Raw genomic sequence first — 20825 nt, 5'->3', positions numbered from 1 at the left:
TATTAGATCGAGGTGGAATGCAATAACTTCATGTAGAGAAACGAGCAATCAAAAGAACATAATTCAGGTCTTAAGAAATGGATTTATCCTAAATTGGTCAATAGTACCGAAAGAAAGCAATTCTGCCACGTACACTTAAAGTAAATCATTCCTTTAAGTATGCTGTAGCTCACTCAGAAGAGCACTTCTCCACAAGAGTGCTTGTGTAAGCAGATCCCTTTGTACAAAACAAAACAAAACGACTCAGCTGCTACACCCCTCGCACTCAGTAAAAGCTGAGTAATTTAATGTAAGGACATTTTCTAACCCCATACCTGTGCTAAAATCATTAACACTGTTGATACAAAAATCAGGGCAGGAAAGAAGGAAGGCCTAGGATGATGGCTGGCAGAGAAATCAGTGGCTGACATATGGAAAAAACAAACTTAGAGCAGGATAACAAAACAGCTTCTCTGAAAGGGCTGCAAGGGGTAAATGAAAACACAGTCCTTATTTCTTTCACTTCTTCCTTTATATCCCTAGCAGCCATCATACTGGAAATTTTGAGCAACGGGACCATTTTTAACTTACCCACAAGTAGGCATTTGATAACACAATGTCTATTTGCCAAAAGAATTTTAAATTGTGGTTAAAGTGGAAAATAAACTATACAGCTAAATCTTTATAATAATCTCACAGAAAATGATGTTTTCTAAAATTATAGTATTTTACATGTGCTAAGCTAAATGACAATATTAGATTAGATCTTCCGCAACTGTGGTGTCAAAAATCTGATAGCAAATCTGCTGCTCTGTTCCGCTTGTGACATTATACGACTTGATGAGGCACTCCAACCATGGGTATGCATCTACAGATGAGAAAAAATGTTATTTATGCATTAAAACTAAACAAATATCTCTAAAATAGGTAGCTGAGCATAATGATTAGCTAGAAAAATTAACATATTTAATTTAGCTGGAGAAGTAAATAAAATACACTCACCAAATATATTATTATCTACCCTTCCAAATACACACTGGGTTCATATTATTGTGTAACAACCCTAACTAATCTTTTCCCCCACAGGACACAATAATTAAATGTGGAGTTTCCCAAACGTCTGATCGCAAAGGTAGCAGCCATCTCATTCCCATTCTTTATTTCTTTATTCTTTATTTCTGCTGATTGCTTACTGACCTCCCCAGGTGTTTTTTTTTTTTTCTTTTTTTCTTGGTTGACTGCAAAGAAAGTGAACTCCAAGTTCACATCAGCTCAGGCCGTTAACACCTGTCTAGCTGAAACTCCCCATCAAGTTCCAAGCACTTAGTCCAGACAATGCAGATGCTATTCCCAAGCTCTGATTATGACCACAATAAATCTATTTAAAACTTCTAGAAAAGTTTCTTAGCGCTTCTTCAAGTTCAACTTTGAAAGATACTTAATATAGTCAATCTTGGCAAGAGTCGAGCAAGATAGGCACTCTCCTCTACTGCTGGAAGAACTATAAATAGGTAAAAATATTCTTGAAAAGCAATCTGGCAGCATGTATCAAAAGCCTACCAAACCCATCTTTTTTGATATGGCAGTTTTATTTCCAGAAATCTATCCAAAAGAATTGAAACTAAAAATTAAAACTGACACCAAATAAAAAGTGTGTAAATTAAACCTTGTTAAGATGTATAAAAGCTATCTTTCTGGAACTGTTATAAAATGCAAAGACTGACCAGGGGAAAATAAAGTCTGATTAAAAATAACCTATAAGGGGCACCTGGGTGGCTCACTGGGTTAAGTGTTCGATTTTTGGTTTTTGGCTCAGGTCATGATCTTGCGGCTTATGAGTTGGAGCCCCGCATCGGGCTCTGTGCCAACAGTGCAGACCCTGCTTGGGATTCTCTCTCCCTCTCTCTCTGCCTCTTCCCTGCTTATGCTCTTTCTTTCTCTCAAAATAAACTTAAAAAAAATAATAATAATAACCTCTAAAAGGTAAACTGACAGCAGCTAAATCTGCAGCTGGTAAAATTTGTTACTGATGAAAAATTGTTAATAGTGTCAAACTAACTATGAGAGGGATTTGCAAACTTCAATGTAAACAGAAATAATGACCACAAAAGGAAAACTCAGTGGCAGTAGATGGAATCAATACAATTTGACCTGAAGATCTGGTTGATTAGTCAAATGTTATCCAGAGAACAACTAAAGTTGATAAAAATAATTAGTAAAATAAAAACACATAAAATCTGAAACTAGTTAATATTAATAGAACATTTATGAATGAGGGGCACCTGGGTGACTCAGTAAGTTGAGGTCTGACTCTTGATTTTGGCTCAGGTCATGATCTCACGGTTTGTGGGATCGAGCCCCCTGTCAGCCTCTGTACTGACAGCTTGGAGCCCGCTTGGGATTCTTTCTCTCCTCTCTCTGCCTCTCCTCCACTCATATTCTCTCTCTCCCTCAGTAAATAAACATTTGAAAAAGAGAGAGAGAGAAAGAAAATTCATGAATGAATTACACTGGCTGTATGTAGTCTGTTACAGAAAAATGTTTCTTCTCAAAATTTCATCTTTGTTGGTATAATTTCAATGAAAATGCTTGTATACATAAACATCATATTAAATGTGCTTGTGATCAAGCAAAACTGCCTCCTTTTGTTATATTTCAACAATATTTTCTAAATCTTTTCATTTCAGGAATTATGATTCTTACCTATCTTCTCCCTGCCAATGTCTTCATGAAAAGACAAATCACAATAATTTACTTAGTACTTTGTAACAGTATTCAGATTTTAAAGTTTTCAAACCTCTATGTCTACAGATTCGATATGTGCTAGGTAGGTATTATTTCAAGAAAAACAATGAATGAGATTGTTAAAATATTCATGCCTACCAATTTTTGTTCCTGAAGGACAAAACATGCCCATGATCATTTCCATACTTTGCTGCAGGTCATCACTGATGAGGATTTCTGATGCTGGGATCTGGAAGAATTTGTCCTTAAAAAAAAAAATTATAGGAGAAAATAGGAAACTATATTAATCTTTTTTAAAAGCCATAATTAATATAAAAGCATTTCAATATCATCTAATTAAAATAATCTAGACTATTTCACTCTGTGAAGATTGTAGACTTCATAAACTAGAGTTCTAGTCTAAACTCTAAAATCTGGTTTACTACTTTAAGCTAAAAACAGCATTTATATATATATATATATACATATATATATATACATGTACATACATATATACACACATATAAATATATATTTATACATATATAAATATATTTATACATATATGTGTATGTATATATGTATATATATATATATATATATATATATAAATGGAAGTAAGAATAGTAATTAGAAAAGAGTGAGGCTTATCATTCTTTGTGTACAGGAAAAAAATCTAGTGTTAAATTTAAAAGAGTATAACGTATAGTGTATATTTAATTTTTCTCTCCTCGATCAGATTATAAGTTATACTTTCTTAAAAGAAGAAAGGGATCTTGTTTGCTTTTGTTCGCTGCTAAATCCCCATCACATACAACAGTATCTGGCACATAGCAGGTGCTCATTAAATATTTATTCAATAAATGGACCAATGAACTGTTTTGGCAAGAGAAAACATTCTCTCAAACCTACCCCAGATTGTTTCCCAACGTGTGTAGTAAACCAATTTGACCTTACTGCGAAAAGAAATCTGGTCTTTGCCCTTGGCTCCTGGAAATCACCTCTAAGTCCTTAGAATATCAGGCCTGTTAGGAATGACTTTGTCCTACTAGCTAAGTCTATCAGCGTGATTTAGGGCACAAAGTTTGGGGCATGTGGTATTAGCTCGATCTCTGGAAGGCCTGAAACCAGATGAGCCTATGGGCTGTGTACATGTCTCTACCATGACTACATGATGGAGCCCCAATAAAAACTCTAGCCACCAAGACTTGGTGAGGCATCCCTGGCTGGCAGTACCGCTTGTGTCCCGTTTCACATCACTGCTAGGCTGGTAACGCTGGCTGCTACTCCACAGCAAAGGGCAACTGGAAGCCCCACGTCTGGAACTTCTTGGACTCTGCCCTACGTACCTCTTCCCTTTGATGATTTTAATTTGTATCTTTAGGTGTAACAAACAATAATAGCAGAATAACTTTCAGTAAGTTCCATGAGTCTTTCTAGGGGATTATCAAAACTAAGGTGGTCCTGAGAACTCCCAAACTTAGAACTGTTGTTAGAAATGAGAGAGGTTTGTGGATAGCTCTCTAGCTTCGTATGCTATAACCATCTCTCCTCCAAAGTAATTTCATTCCCTCTACTACGGAAATGTGGAGACTCCAAAAACCTGGTAAAATGCTGCTTAGACAATGTCCAGAAGGTGCAGCCATACCTCTGCCTTTGGCTCCTGGAGTAAAACTTCTGAAGACTCTCTCCTCAAATTCCTATTCTTTGATTTTTCATTATTTGGATATTAAATTTATAGAGTCAGATTGGAACAGGATAAATATACAGACAATTCAAGATTTATGTGCTTGCATTATTTGTTCTTCTAAGTTGCCTTAAATCCTCTCAGTAATAAAGTTGGTATGAATAAACATATTAAAATCAAAAACATATTGTTAGAAATATCTATACTCCGTTACTTACAGAATCCATGAGATAAGCTTCCAGTACCCCTGTTCCATCATCAAGAATAAATGTCATTACAAACACATGTTGAAGGGGTACAATACCCAGCACTAGTGAAGGAAGAAAAGATCAAACCATATGAATCTTCTATTCTTTATGATCAAAGTAAGATAAAAATTGTTTTATGATGTTAATTTTGTTTACTAATATAATTTGAGATTAAAAAATATATACGCCTTTTGTTCTCTAGTAACAATATATTAAGCTCATTTAGCAGGTTCACTTTGGAATATTAAACCATACCTATGTAGTGACAATGACTCATGAGCAATTCTACCTTTTTGATTAAATATTAATATAAGGTATCTTTACAATGAGTTGATAACTTGATAGAAAACACAAAAAAGAATTCATGAACTACAGTTCATCACGTTAGCCACATGAAAGACAAAATTAAAATACCAGAATGTTCTAAAAAGAATAGCATGTGGCTCAATATTTATGATTTTGTAAAATGTTTCTCCCCTTTATATTATAAACACAAGGATCACGTATGTTAAGAGATCTCATCTGGTTGAATGGCCAAAAATGTCAGAATACGGGATTTAATAATTTGGTAAGATGAGGAAAAAGAAATTGAAGAGATACTAAATTATACAAAAATCCATGGGTTAAAATGTTACTTTGTGTTTGGAAATGGGAGACATTTATATGTTTAAAAAATGAAATACTGTCTTTCATTTGTGGAATCCATATTTAAAAGGATTAACTAAGGGGCAAATAGAAGAGTAAGTCAGCATACAGAGAAATGAATTAGAACACATAGACATGACAAAAAGTGGTTAATACAGAGGAAATGATTTTTAGGATTCTAAAGGTCTCGACAGGTTAAAATTGAGCTAAAACCAAGAAGGGCGAATGTAGAACCTACTCTGAGGGACCACACAAACGAAGAATTGCATTTTAGAATGGGATGAGGAGACCAAACGGGATAGCAAGGGGCTCACGTGACTGGACCACAAACAAAACAGGAAACAGAAGTACCACAGAGCTGGATTACAAAAGAAAGAAAACAAAACCAAGTATACAAATAAATATACATACAATAAAATTTTCAGGCTAGTAGAAGCAAAGTGTCCAATTTTAGAGAAATAAAGGTTTTCTTTATATTCTGAACTGGCCAAGATTTGTAGCCCTATTTGCAGCTTTTAAGGGCAAACTTTGAGAAGAGCATTGGTAAAGTGAAATGTTTACTAAGGAAGAGAAACAGAATAGTAAGGAATGTGGTGAATACCAAATGAAGTGAGGGTGCCTACTTGGAGAAATAAAGACTCAATGAAGGCATGACAGATATCTTCAAATGCATGAAGCTGTTGATCTTCTACAAGACCTATACTCTAACTCTAGTAGATAGAACGTGGGCCATGTTAAATTTAAGTAGGTAGATTTTGCTTCACTGCTAAGAACTACTTAAAAATTAAGGGGATATGTTGCTTTGCAGTGTAATGAGTCCCCTATCACTGAAAGAGTTTTAAGCCAAGGCTGGATGATCACAGTTAAGAACAGGATATAAAAAGCTTATCATCGTTCCAACTAAAGATGTGTATTGGGTGGAGAGTGTAACAGCTGTCTCTAAAATTGTTTTGAATCCTAAGATACTATGAACTGGAGGAATTTTTCAGAATCTGTATTTGTGATTAAAGATTAACACTAAAACAAATTACTGAACATTAAAATGTGAGCAATGATTAACGATACTGGCAGATGCCTGAAAGCAAGTTTTCAAATACGTTTAAACTATGTTATGCTCTTATTATAATCACCGTGAACAGTTTTGCTTAAGTAAAGTTAAACGTTAGCTCAGTCTTTGTCTGGTTTTACTATATCCACAAACACTGAAATATAATCAATGAGATCACCTTACACAAAGACAGTTGCAGTTGTGGAACACAGAAATTTAGCTAACCTTCTGCCACAGAAGAAGGAATCCAAGGTGTTTTATCAACCAGAGAATTTAGATTTTGTATTGGTCTCAAAGTAGAACACTGTTTACATCTGAAATTAATGACAGAAAAAAAACCATACAGATTTAAAAATAATTTATTATTATAACTCATTTAATTATAACTTACCTTTGCTGTTCAAAACGCACAGTTTAAAAAGTTAATTATTAAGTAGTGTTGCACCTTCCACATTATAACACACATATTACAAACAATTATAAAAAAACAAGATTTTTACATTTGAAACAATCACAAAGATAGTATGGTTCAGAATAAACAACACTAAGTTGAGAATAAGAGAGAGGGTCCAGATCTAGATTGTTAATTAATTTGGCTGATTTCTTAATTTGGTAAAATGAAAAAAAAAAGAGATTATCTCTAAGGACTCTTTCATTTTATGGCTCTTTGATAGCAGCTAAGGTATTAAATAAATATAACCAATACCAGAAAATTATTCTCATTAAAGAAGTCAGTAGTAGCAAGACTTTGGATAATATATTCAGTAAGCATGTATTTAGAGGTTCACAGTTTATAATGCCAATACTATACTTATCCTTCATAATATAAGTCAATCTGAAACTACACAATATACTAAGAATGCACATGATTTAATATAGGTATTTTGCTTTGTTTACATACAAACGTACTTTAAATATAAGTAATTACTTTTTGTTATATATTATCATAAGATTAGGAGATGCTACTAAGAAAATATACTTGAGTAAAAATATAAAAAGAAATCAATGTTCAAAAGATTTACGTAGACTCCTTTTCATTTGTAATCTGCGGAAAAGTAGAGGGTACCTATATTAAATATTTTCCCCTTCTAGCCTTCAAATACATAGAAATTTATTCTTTAAGAGAAAAAAGCATGGAGAAAAGACAGTCTCTTTAAAAACAGTGTTGGGGGGGCGCCTGGGTGGCGCAGTCGGTTAAGCGTCCGACTTCAGCCAGGTCACGATCTCGCGGTCCGTGAGTTCGAGCCCCGCATCAGGCTCTGGGCTGATGGCTCAGAGCCTGGAGCCTGTTTCCGATTCTGTGTCTCCCTCTCTCTCTGCCCCTCCCCTGTTCATGCTCTGTCTCTCTCTGTCCCAAAAATAAATAAACGTTGAAAAAAAATAAAATAAAAACAGTGTTGGGAAAACTGGATAGCAACATGCAGAAGAATGAAACTGGACCACTTTCTTACACTATACCCAAAAATAAATTAAAAAATGGATGAAAGACCTAAATGTGAGACAGGAAACCATCAAAATCCTAGAGAAGAACACAGGCAGCAACCTCTTTGGCCTTGGCCGTAGCAACTTCTTACTAGACACATCATCAGAGGCAAGGGAAACAAAAGCAAAAATGAACTACTGGGACTTCATCAAGATAAAAAGCTTGTACAGGAAACAATCAACAAAACTAAAAGGTAGCCTATGGAATAGGAGAAGATATTTGAGTCTTCTGATATTGAATATCAGAAGACATATCTGATAAAGGGTTAGTGTCCAAAATCTATAAAGAACTTAACAAATTCAACACCCTAAAAAACAAATAATCCAGTGAAGAAATGGGCAGAAGACATGAATAGACACTTTTCCAAAGAAGGCATCCAGTTGGCTAACAGGATCCATGGAAAGATGCTCAAAATCACTCATCATCAGGGAAATACAAATCAAAACCATGATGAGATACGATTTCACACCTGTCAGAATGGCTAAAATTAACAACACAGGAAACATCAGGTGTTGGCGAGGATGCAGAGAAGGAAAACCCTCTTGTACTGTTGGAGGGAATGGAAACTGGTGGAGCCACTCTGGAAAATAGTATGGAGGTTCCTCAAAAAGTTAAAATTACAAGTACCCAAGACCAGCAATTAAACTAGTAGGTATTTACCCAAAGGATACAAAAATACCAATTTGAAGGGGCACATGTACCCCAATGTTTATAGCAGCATTATCAACAGTGAAACCACGAAAAGAGCCCAAACATCCATTAACTGATGAATGGATAAAGAAGATGTGGTATATATTACACAGTGAAATATTACACTCAGCCATAAAAAAGAATGAAATCTTTCCATCTGCAATGACATGGATGGAGCTACAGAAGTAATGTTAAGTGAATAAGTCAGAGAAAAGACAAATACCATATGATCTCACTGACGTGTGGAATTTAGGAAACAAAACAGATGAACATATGGGATGGGAAAAAAAAGACAGGGAAGCAAACCATAAAAGACTCTTAATGACAGAGAACAATCTGAGGGTTGATGAGGAGACGTGGATGGGCAATGGGCTAAATGGGTGAAGGGTATTAAGCAAGGTACTTACTATGATGAGTGCTGGATGCTATATGCAAATGATGAACCACTAAATTCTACTCCTGAAACCCATATTATACTACATGTTAATTAACTAGAATTTAAATAAAATTATGGGGAAAAAAAGGCAATAGAATAAAGAAATATTACTTCCTTAAAGACTAGGATATTAACTTTAGACATCGATAAAACAAGTATGTAAACTAAAAATTAAGTATATAAATTAAAATTTAAGGGTAACAAGTAAAAATTAAGTAGAGATTTATTACTTCCAAAGCAATAAAAGACAAAAGAGGGGAAAATTAAGAACATTTTTATAAATGAATCCAATAGAAGATTAGAGGAAAAAAATAAGCTAAATAATAACCAAAAAAGGGGAGGGAGACGGAAGAAGTAATAATGTAAGTGGAAAACAAAATAAGATGTAGAAATAAAACCTAAATATATCAGTAATGAACATATTTTAAACTTATCTACTAAAATACAACTAAAATCTAGTCCTATTTATTTATGAGACTTCCTAAAATAGAACACAAAGAAAGAAACATGAAAGCAAACCAGCAAAAGAACCTCAAAATGTAGAAAGCAAACACTGACCGAATTAAAGATCACAAACCTACAACCACAAAGGACATTAAGCACAGTCTCTAAGAAGTGATTAAACAAAGTTACAAAGGAAAAAGAAGTTTTGAATATGATTAACAAGCTTGTGTAATGAACACAAGTAAACACTTTTAAAGACTAAACACAACTATTAAAGAATACACGTTCTTTTTAAAATATAGGCAATATATATAAAATCTGAACATATTCTAGGATACAGCAAAGGTATATGAATCTCAAAGATCATTATGAAGTGTATCAAGAGATTTGGTTAAAAAAGTAATCTAACTAAAATACAAACAGATGTAGCACCTAAATTGTGTGCGTGAAATTTTTAAAACACACAGCTAAGTAATTCATGGGCCTAAGAAGATGTCACAATGAGAAATTAGAAAACATTTAGAAGTGACAAAAGAAAACCAAAAAACAAAAAACTACTACATATCAAATCCTGGGTTAAAGCTATGGCTATTTTCTCAGGGGAAAAATTATGGACTTAAATATAAATATTAAAAAATATACTAAAATTAATGAATTAAGTGAGGTATGCATTCAACTAAAAACATTTGAAAAAGAAAAACCAAGGGAACCTAGGGGCACCTGGGTGGCTCAGTCCACTGAGCATCTGACTCTTGATTTTAGCTCAGGTAAAGATCTCATGGTTTGTGGGTTTGAGCCCTCTGTCAGGCTCTGCGCTGACAATGGGGAGACTGCTTGAGATTCTTTCTCTCCCTCTAACTCTGCCCCTCCCTTGCTCATGCATACTTGCTTGCTCTCTCTCTCTCTCAAAATAAATAAATAAACTTAAAACAAAAAAACAAAAAAATGAAGAAATCTAGAAAAAGTAAATGCAGAAACTAAAGATAAGAACAATAAAACAACAGAGAGTATCAACAAAACAAAAGCTAGCTATTTTGGCAAAAAAAAGTCAAGGAAAAAAGGTGCAAATAATATTAAGTGGATTCAGGAACAAAGTAGAAATTTAAAAATCATCAAAAGTACTATGAACAATTTTATGTCAATAAATGTAAATTTACATAAGAAATGAAACTCTAAAAAATTCATTAATAAAATAGATTCAAGAAATAAAAAAAAACAACATAAAAGATGTATAACTGTTAAATAAACTAAAGCATTAGTTTAAAATTCTGTTTACAAAGAATCAGGTCCAGAAATCTGAGCAAAATAACTAAAACCTAAAGTAAAACCTTTAAGGTTTTATAAGCATTTCAATAATTTGACTGTATTAATATTTTACAAATTCGTAAAACAAAAGAAACCATAAAGTTAAAAAGGTAAAGAGAGAGACTGTAAATTTCTTGAAATGCATGTCTACTTCTAGCTCCCAATATATCCTGATATCTTCCAGTTCCTCAGTGGCAACTAATCTGTAACTTCGTGGCACAGAAATTTTGGAATTCAATCACTTAATTTTTACTAGGATACAGCTCTAAACCTTTCTCTGTATTAGTATCTAAATCTTTGTGAAAGAAAGCAAATGAATATTAACCTCTAGGCTAGCCTTATACTTAGCACATTGTTGGTATTCGATATATATGCTATGAGAAGAATAAAATATATACCAGAAAAATCTAGAATCTTGTACATATAAATTGGTATTCAATAAGTATCCACTGAATATATAGCAACTAGTAGGATAAAATAATAATTACTCCTAAGCAGTTATTAATTCTCAAAATTCCCAGATCTGAAAGCATACCCATAGTGATGTACTTTTCCTTGTATAAGGAATGGTACTGAAAGATCAAGGACTTCCAGGTCTTCATAGCCAGATCTCACAGGAATTACACTATGAAACTTATTTGCGAGTTTGTAGATTTCACCGAGTGTTCCTCCTATGAACACAGAATAAATAAATCCTTCAAGTAGTACAAATATAATGAAGGCAAAATTGAGTGTGTATTTAAGGAACACATGAGGTATAGTAAAAGACTAAAAGGACTGAAAGAAAAATACAATGAAGAATTTAGATGATTAATACATTTATTATAAAAAATAAATTTGTAAACTTAGTATCCTGCACTGATTAAAGAAACCACTACACAGAAATGCTGAGACTTGAGCAAAATAGAAGACTTGTGAAACTTTAACCATCTTCCTAAATTTATACAAACTGCTCTTTTATGCTATAACACTTTGGTTTAAGTATTCAAAAGAAAATAAAATTGAGAGCCAAAATATAACAGGATTCTCATTATTAAATTTGCTATATACTAATAATGTCTAGGTAAATTAAGTCTTGAGTTTGAAATAAGTCTTTTAAACTTCCAGGTCAACATTAAATTTATATATAGCTGCGAAAAGTTTGTGTAATTACAATTCATGTATAGTGTTTGTTCATTTTTCCTAAAAAAATCATTACATTTCTAATTGTATGACACAGTGGCCATGAAAGCCATCACTAGCTAAGAAGAAAGAGTAAGCCCAGGGGTGCAATACTACTAGAAGGCAGGATTATCTAGAATAACTCAAACCTACTGGTTCCTTTCCTGGTGTATTTTTCACCTAGATTGAGCATTCCTCCTTCCTAGGGAAAGAGAATATGATTTATAAGAATACTTTTGTGTATTTCCTAATACTTGTAACGTTAAATTCAATTGTGAGGGGAAAGTACTCCCAGCACAGCAGAATAAGGACGTCCAAAAATACACTGCTCCATACAAGGAAAAAGAACACTGGCAAAAACTGTCAAATTTGACTTTTTTTTGGAACTCTAGAAATTAACCAAAGCCTTGCAACAATCCAAGGAGTGTTTATTCAGAAAAAGCAGATAAATCTTGGTAACAACAAGTTTTGTGGTGTTCTAAGTTGCCCAGCTCCCATTCCTCTTTCCACAGCTTTGCGAAGCTGGAAGCCACAGTTCTGCCGTGTCGCACTGCAGTTAGGTCCTTGCCCCTGGATAGGGTTATAATACTCAGAAATATGATAAAATAAAAATAGCTTGCATTTTGATGAAACCCTTTTATATTTTAAAGTGCTTTCAGATTTATTTTCACATTTGAGTTTCGTTAAAAAGCTCTGTAAGTCAGTGTTATTACTCTGGATATATTTATTTGTTCAATAAATATTTACTGAGAGCCAGCTGTATGCCTAGTGTCCTACCCTAGGAGCTAAAGATACAAAGATTAAAATGAACATGGACCCTAGTTACAGTCTAGTAAGCAAACAAGTCTATAAACAGATATAATACAAATACAATACAGGAAGAAAAGTGATCTACTGAAAGTTCATACACTATGCAATAAAAACCACTCAAATCTGCCTTGAGAATCAAGAGTGCTTGGTAGGTGTAGGCGTTCATTAAATATTTCACATGAATTGTTGAGTAAAGGGAATTATTAAGTTACTTATGAACATTAGAGCAGAAATTCTCAGGAGAATAGCAACGGAATGGCAAAGAGGTACAGAGAAATACCCTGGGTTTAGGAATTGCCTCCGGTTCAATATGGCTGGAGGGTGTAATGGAAATTGAGGAATGGCAGGAGGTGAGACTGAAAGTTTGTGGGATGAGTGACAGGATCAGGAGCTAAAGGTACTTCTTCATTCAAGCTTCTTTTGGACCCTCAAGGTCAACTTGGCTTTAACACAGAATTCTCTGGGAGGCAGTTCACAGGAGAACACTAAAATGTACTGGATATCCTCCTAGTTGGCTCTACAAGGACAATACTTATAGAAACTGATAGTTTCAAAGCTTTATTTTATTTTTAGGGCATACGAATAGTCTTACTCCATTTTTGTGTGTGTGCATGTGTCTGTGTGCTTCGTTTTTATATCTACTTACTGGTAGAGATTCCAGTATTGCTAATGGACTAAGATGATACCACATTTCACTCATCAAAGTGGACACATTTTTTAAAGTGCTAGTATATGATGATGAAGATGGGGGAACAGATAATCTCATATGCTACTAAAGCATATAAATACTATGACAGCTTTACTGGAAAGTAACTGGGCAACATTTACTTAATTCTTTGTGCCCCCTCCCACCCCCCAATTACATTTCATTCAGGGAGAAGAAACTTCATCACAGAGTTAATATGTCAAAAAACCAGAAACAATTCAGTTCCACTTACTACCTGTAGTGGGGAAGAGCCACAACTTCTCTATGATTCAGTTTTCTCGTGTATAAAAAAGAGCTTACAATAGGACCAAATGAATAGGAATATTGTCATGGTTAATTAATACATAGAAATTAAAATCATTTCTGGTATGCTGTAAGTGTATTAAAATAAGAGATGTTCATGAAAGGATACCAATGGTCATATTCATATGTATTTACATATATGTATTTTCTAAAACAGGTACATATTACTTTTATAAATAGAAAAATGTCACTAACAAAAATGATCATAATCCACTATAATAAAGATTAATTCATTTATAAAATAAAACTAAAGATTTCTCTGCAAATTAAAGATGATGTTTTCCTTCTATTATAGAATATTACTGAGGAAGAAAAGTCTCAAGGAAAATTATGAAACTTTAAATTTGGCATGGGGAAAAATAAGTTTATATGTGTGTGTGTGTATATATATATTAGATAGATATTAAAATTAGTGAAAAGTGGAAAGGAAATGCAAAAATATATATGACTCAGTTTCTTCCTTTTAAAACCTGTCAAGTTATCTTTACTTGTTTCCAGGGTCCCTTCCTTGACCTAAATATCAATAGATGACTTTCATTTTTTTTTTTTTTTTTTTATGGAACAACAGTGACATCCAGAGGCCAAGGTAACAACAACTGTACATAACAAGCAGCCTCTTGATGAAACACTGCTCGACAATGAGCTTGAATCTGATTAAGATTCTATCCGAATTCAACAAGATAGACAAATGCAAACACTTGAGTTCAATATATGATTTCCAAATGTAATTCAGATTAGTTTATATGTGTGTATATATATATATTTAAATCTATTTGTTATATATAATATATTCTATTTTATGTAATTTAAGTAATTAATTTGTATGTCCTAGGTTGTAATTAAGTAATTAATTTGTATGTCCTAGGTTGCCCCTAAAATATATTTAACAATCATTAATCACAGAAAGACACAAGCAAAAGCTGTATTCTAATAAAACAGTAACTTAAATACCTTACCTTCTATCAAAATCAGACAGTCACTTGAAAGTGGGAGAATACCATTATTTTTCACAAAATGAACAGCTACTTTTCGTTCTCCTTGATCTTTAGTGGTCCACATTTTAGAATCATACAATGATGTATTTTGTAGTTTAGTATCTGGGATTTTAGTTGCACCCTCTTGTAAAATTATATCCAAATCACCCTCATGTGGAACTTCTTGCCTAAAATCATTGACAATGAATAATACAAAATAATTGGTATAAACTTGGAAATTCAAATTTAACAATTATCCAATTAAGACAAATTTGTTTACATGCTGATGCACCAGCTACTTATTTTAAAATGTGGAGATAATTCACTTTGCAGATTAAATGACTCTTATTCACAGAAAAAGGTTTGATGATACTTCACAACTAAGTAGATCCATATCATAACTATATTAACTGCTAGCAATTTCCTTATCTGGTTTTGTGATACCAAGGATCCTATAACTATTTCTAACACCAATTCATTCTCCTCTGTAAGGAATGTTAAACTTCTCCAGGGGAGAAAAAGATACAGCTTCCTGTTAGATATTCACTTACCACCTAAGTAATCTCTTTCACAGGGCACCCACTTTACAAACCAATACTCCTTTCAATTCCTTTTAACCTAGACTAATAATTTTAAAAAGTCACGTGGTAAAGTATGTATACAATGGAAATGGCATGATCTGGAACCAAAATGTCTGTGTCCTTGCCTTGGTTCTGTCTCCAACCAGCTGTGTAACTTCAAGTAACACCACTTCACCTTTTCGACATGATTCTCTTATTTGTCTAAAAAAATGCTCATAGACGGTAGTTTTGTTTGGCAAAGCTATATGACTTTACAGAATTTAACAAACTGTAATTTAATAATTCTTCAACAATTATATAAAATCTGTATTTATATTTTAATTCCGACCATCATTTTAAGCTCAAATGGGTAGAAGATGGTCCCCATTTTATTTAAAGTTTGATGATCAAAACTGTCTACAAATAGTATTATACTTAGATTGTGGAGGGCAAAATATACATACATTAATGTACATATACAAATTATATTTATATACACAAATATAATGGACTATGTAATTACATAATTTTATAATATATATACACACATGCACACACAAAAATATAAAGGAAATGTACTATATTTACACATTATATATTTAAAGGGAAGACAGTCAAATTGCATAAAAAAGAAAAAAGAGATTAAAAATAAATTCAGAATGTCTTGAGTTAGTAAGTACATAATCATTCTAATATAAGTTTATTTTATATAAATATATAAATGTATGTATTCATGCATGTATTAAAGCTACTAAACTGAATTTAGATCTGAAAACAGCACCCACTTTTATTTATTACTACTAAGAAATATCAGAAGGATTTACTAAGAATTTAGTATTTTCTCTTAAAAATGTTAACCACTGTTTCAAAATATAATATACAAAGTCACAATTTACACACTGCCAGGACTTAAACTGATTGGTATATATGAAAATGTATATTCACAAAATTATGAAATAAAAACTTCCGTTTTATTACAGAAAATACTTACAGTGCATGACATTTAGGACAATGAAGTTTAACAGACTGAAGGAGACTTCTGGGCTTATATGACCTTAATTTTGCTCGAATACGATACTGTTGAGGAGCTTTTTGTTTCAAAATAGCACATAGTGGGGTTTTCTCCAAATAGTGATGATCTGTAAGAACTAAAAATAATTTTTAGATTAAGTCAGAATAACCTACAAGAATAATAAGAGTATTCATAATACGAATTCCCCTGAACCAGATACAATAAAACTGAATTATTTAAGTTCTATTGCCAACCTTGTTAATATTTTGCCACATTTGTCATCATCTCCATCTGGTAGCTCCCTCTCCATATATATCTCCTTACATATTCATATGTATACATGAATCATTTATGAATAATTTCCAGATATCATGCTCTTTTATCCCTAAATACTTCAGTGTGTATTTCAATGAAGATTGGCATATTACAGTGCAATTTTCAACTTCAGAATATGTAACACTATCACTGAATCAACAGACATTATTCAAATTTTTCCAACTGTCCCTATAATGTTCTTCCTTAGATCTTTATTTTTGGGTCTAGAATCCAGTCCTGAACCATGCATTGCATTTATTTTTCCTATCTCTTTGGACTCCTTTAATGTAGAACGGTCCCTCAGCTTTTCTTGGTCTTTTATGACACTGATATATTTGAGCAGAGGCCACTGACTTGGGTGTGTCTGGTTCTGCTCATGGTCAGATACAGATTATGCCCTTTTGGCAGTCTAGTATACTGCAAGTGATACAGGCGTCCCTCTCTGCATCGGAACAAGAGGCATACAAGTCACCAGCGTTTTCATTCCTGGGGATGTTAACTTTGCTCACTTGGTTATAGTGATGTTCAACAGGTTTCTTCTCCACTATAAATTTATTATTTCCCCCTTTATAACTAATAAGAAAGTACTTGGGGAAATAGAAGTATCTCACTCCTCAGTAAACATTTAGGATCCTGCTAGTTTAGAACCCACTAGTGATGTACAACTAAGTCAGTTATTACTATCATGGTTGCAAAATGATTTTTTTTCCCTAACTTCATCATTCCTTTTACATTTGTTAGCTGTCATTCTATTGTAACTAGGAGCTCTCCACTCAATCACACATATTTATTCATTCATTCATTTGTTCTTTTATTTACTATCCACACGGACTAATGGATCCCTACTACTGTTCGGCTTTACTCCATCACTACTATTTTTTATTTTGATGCTCAAATTGTATCAGATTTGACATGCTCCATAATTAACTGAGAACTTCTTTACCTTCTGGCACAACAAGATGTTCTGGATTCATCTTGTAATTCTCCTGTCCCAATCCTGGAGCCTGCTATCTCTCCAAGCAGCCCTGATTCTTTTTAAGGGGGAATATCATTTATAAACCAAGATCTGTGCATGAGGTGCATCCATTGCTATTGGGTTGCCATTATTTTGAAGCCCTTTAACTGGATAGAGATAGGATATACATGCAAATGTGTTCATACTTATACTTCCACACATGCACCTGCACATGTATAAATGTATACATATACACATACATGTATATATATGCACACACACACACACACACAGACATCTACATCTATTTCTACATTTATTTATAAAATCATGAGTCCATACTGACCCTTCCTATTCCAATACAACACCACAAGTTTCTTTCTTCTGGCTTTCCCTCATTTCACAGTTATATGTTCTTTCTCCAATGAGAAACTCATATTATTATAATAGTATATTATAGAGCTTCATTTAATAGACTCGTGCTGAAAAATTTTTTTTCTTAATTTTTTTCATCTTAGCTGAACTAACAGAAAGAGGGCATCTGACAGATTTACTATCATTGCTAACATTAAAGTTTTGGGGTATACTGCCTTTATGGGCACATCGCTAAATTCATAGTGTGAATAGATAAAAATTATGTCATATATTTTATCACATTCTCAAAATGAAATAAGCCCCACTGCACTGTTAAATAGTAGAATATGTTTTACAAACTTCATACCTGTAGGACTTAAAATATATGTTCAATGTAAAAACATGTATCTTTCTGAGTTCCATTTTATGCCAGTTAGGATGAGGCACGGAAATGAAAGATAAGTATGTGTATATTTTTGCCCTCATGGATATCTGCTCTCAATAATATATAGGAACAAATTAGTTGATAAATGTAAGGACAGACTTTATTATGCACACTATTACACCCTTATTTCAAAAATGAAACATAGTCTTACTTGTAGCTGATAGTTGCTGACATCTTTCTACCTCATATAGTGATACTGATCCAGAGCCTAGAGGAAAGAAAAAGGAAGAATTATACAGTTTTAAGATCCATGAAAAATTCCATATGGAACTGAAAACTATATAACATTGTTGATAAGAACTGAAGAAAATCTAAACAATAGTAAAACATGCCATGTTCATGGACTAGAAGGCTCACAACTGTTTGTTAAGACATCAATTCTCTCCAAACTGATCTGCAGAGTCAATATAATCCTAATCAAAATCGCAGAGGCTTTATTACAGTAAAAGATAAGAGACTCTATCACTTAAGTGGAAATGCAAAGAATCCAGAATATAAAATATAATTCTGAAAAAGAATAAAACTGGCAGACTTATGCTACCTGACTTAAAGACTTATTATAAAGCTACAGTAATCAAGGCAATATGATATTGGCATAAAAACTGACAAGCATATCAAGAGAATTACATAGAAAGCCTAGAAATAAACCAGCACTTACATGGTCACTTTGATTTCTGATAAAGCAGGAAACAACCCAAAGGGAAAGCACAACCCTGGTGCTACAAAAACTGGAAATTAGTTTTAGGAGAAAAAAGTTTACTTCATACCATACTATGAAGTATTTCTGACTGGAAAACCCAGAAATAAATCCACATTTACACTCACTTGATTTTTGACAAAGACACCCAACCCATCTCATAGAAAAAAACAAAAACAAAACAAAACAAAACAAAAAAAACAAAAAAACTAATGGTGCAAAGACTGGAAATTCATATTAAAAACAATGTCTACCTCATAGGGTACTACTGGGTATTGCAAGGGAATTAGCGATACAGGCAACACAGATGAATTTCAAAAACAGTACATAAGAGAGAATATATTATTCCGTTTATTTGAAGTTATAGACAATCTATGGTGGAAAAAAAATCAGAACTTCTGGGGATGGACTGAATGGGAAGGAACATGAGGGAACTTCCTGCAACAAGGTGATATTTTACATTTTTAAAGGGATTTAAGTTACACAGGTTTATGTATTAGCCAGAACTTGTGGAATGGTACACTTGAGTTGTCCACTGCGTTTAACTTTACATCAAAAATCAAAAAGGTTCATCAACAAATACTGAATTCTAGTTAATGATGTTATTCTGAAGTTTTGAGGAGGTGTATTTCTTTCTGCAACTTACTTTGACATGGATCAAATTATAAGATGGGTTGATTAGGAGAGAGTGAGAGAGAAATATATGACAGAACAAAGAGAATCCAGAGAGCAGGTATATGAGTGTTCACTGTACAACTGTTCCAATTTTTCTGCATGTTTGAAAATTTTTATTATTTTGGAAAAACACATTGTGAAAGAAATAAATGGAGAAGTGGATAAGACAATAAAGCTTTAAATTTAATAAGATGATGGCTTGATGAACACCATAAAATAGGATTTTACTTTAACAAGAAAGCAAAGGAGGGGTGCCTGGGTGGCTCAATCGGTTAAGTGTCTGACTTTGGCTCAGGTCATGATCTCACGGTTCAAGGGTTCAAGCCCCACATCAGGCTCTGTGCTGACAGCTCAGAGCCTGGAGCCTGCTTTCAATTCTGTGTCTCCATCTCTCTCTGTCCCTCCCCTGCTTGACTCTGTCTCTCTCTTAAAAATAAATAAACATGAAAAAAAAATTAAAAAAACAAGAAAGCAAAGGAAGTGAACATAGCAGTAAGTTTTAATAGTGCTTTCTAAAATGAATTTGAGACTAAAAAACTATCCATATTTTGGAATTACTTTGGCTTACATTCTATTGCATATCATAGTGTGTTTGGGCGGCACCTGGGTGGCTCAGTGGTTAAGCATCTGACTCTTGGTCATGATCTCACAGTTCATGAGATCAAGCCTGATATTGAGTTCTGTACTGACAGTGTGGAGCCTACTTAGGATACTCTCTCTCTCCCTCTCCCTCTCCCTCTGTCCCTCCCCCCACACTCTCTCTCAAAATAAATAAACTTAGAAACAATTTTATAGTATGTTTTTATAATTTTTTTTTATGTGGCATCATACACAAACATGCATTAATAGTCCTTCTTCCTCAACATCACTAATAAATGGCATTAAGAATTCATGACAAGAGAACCTGACTGGACATCATAAGCTGGCTAAGTAGAATTTCAATGAATCTGATCACCTAGTATTAGCCATTCTGCATGAAGTGAAAACAATTGTAAAAACCTTAAAAGCAGTCGAATAAGAAGAAAATCAGAGAAACTATGTGTAAAATATATATATGGTCTCCCTCAAACTGATTAAAATAATTTTAAAAACCCAATGGAAAATCAGGTAAAAGGTAAGAGCAGACAATTCAAAGAAGAGGAAGTAAAAAGGGCTGATAAAATATATAA

At 33.3% G+C, this 20825-nt stretch overlaps 1 protein-coding gene across 3 annotated transcripts in view; it reads right to left on the bottom strand.

The window, feature by feature from the left end:
* Nucleotides 1-493: 493 nt before the first annotated feature.
* Nucleotides 494-20825, bottom strand: part of POT1 (protection of telomeres 1) — a 79830-nt gene continuing 59498 nt past the window's right edge. For all 3 annotated transcript variants that reach the window (XM_040472075.1, XM_040472074.1, XM_040472076.1), the window contains exons 13-20: nt 18436-18492; nt 16195-16351; nt 14626-14831; nt 11225-11360; nt 6557-6645; nt 4609-4700; nt 2863-2968; nt 494-847 (exon numbers count right to left, since the gene is read on the bottom strand). In XM_040472075.1, the coding sequence (XP_040328009.1) occupies nt 735-847; nt 2863-2968; nt 4609-4700; nt 6557-6645; nt 11225-11360; nt 14626-14831; nt 16195-16351; nt 18436-18492 (956 nt within the window). In that variant the 3' untranslated portion in view covers nt 494-734. The remainder of the gene's footprint in view (nt 848-2862; nt 2969-4608; nt 4701-6556; nt 6646-11224; nt 11361-14625; nt 14832-16194; nt 16352-18435; nt 18493-20825) is intronic.

The sequence above is a fragment of the Herpailurus yagouaroundi genome, unplaced genomic scaffold, assembly GCF_014898765.1.
Source record: "Herpailurus yagouaroundi ecotype Mexico unplaced genomic scaffold, PumYag 100, whole genome shotgun sequence".
Taxonomy (NCBI): Eukaryota; Metazoa; Chordata; class Mammalia; order Carnivora; family Felidae; genus Herpailurus; species Herpailurus yagouaroundi.
The sequence above is the reverse complement of the archived record's forward strand: the minus strand, read 5'-3'. Positions and strand labels throughout refer to the sequence as shown.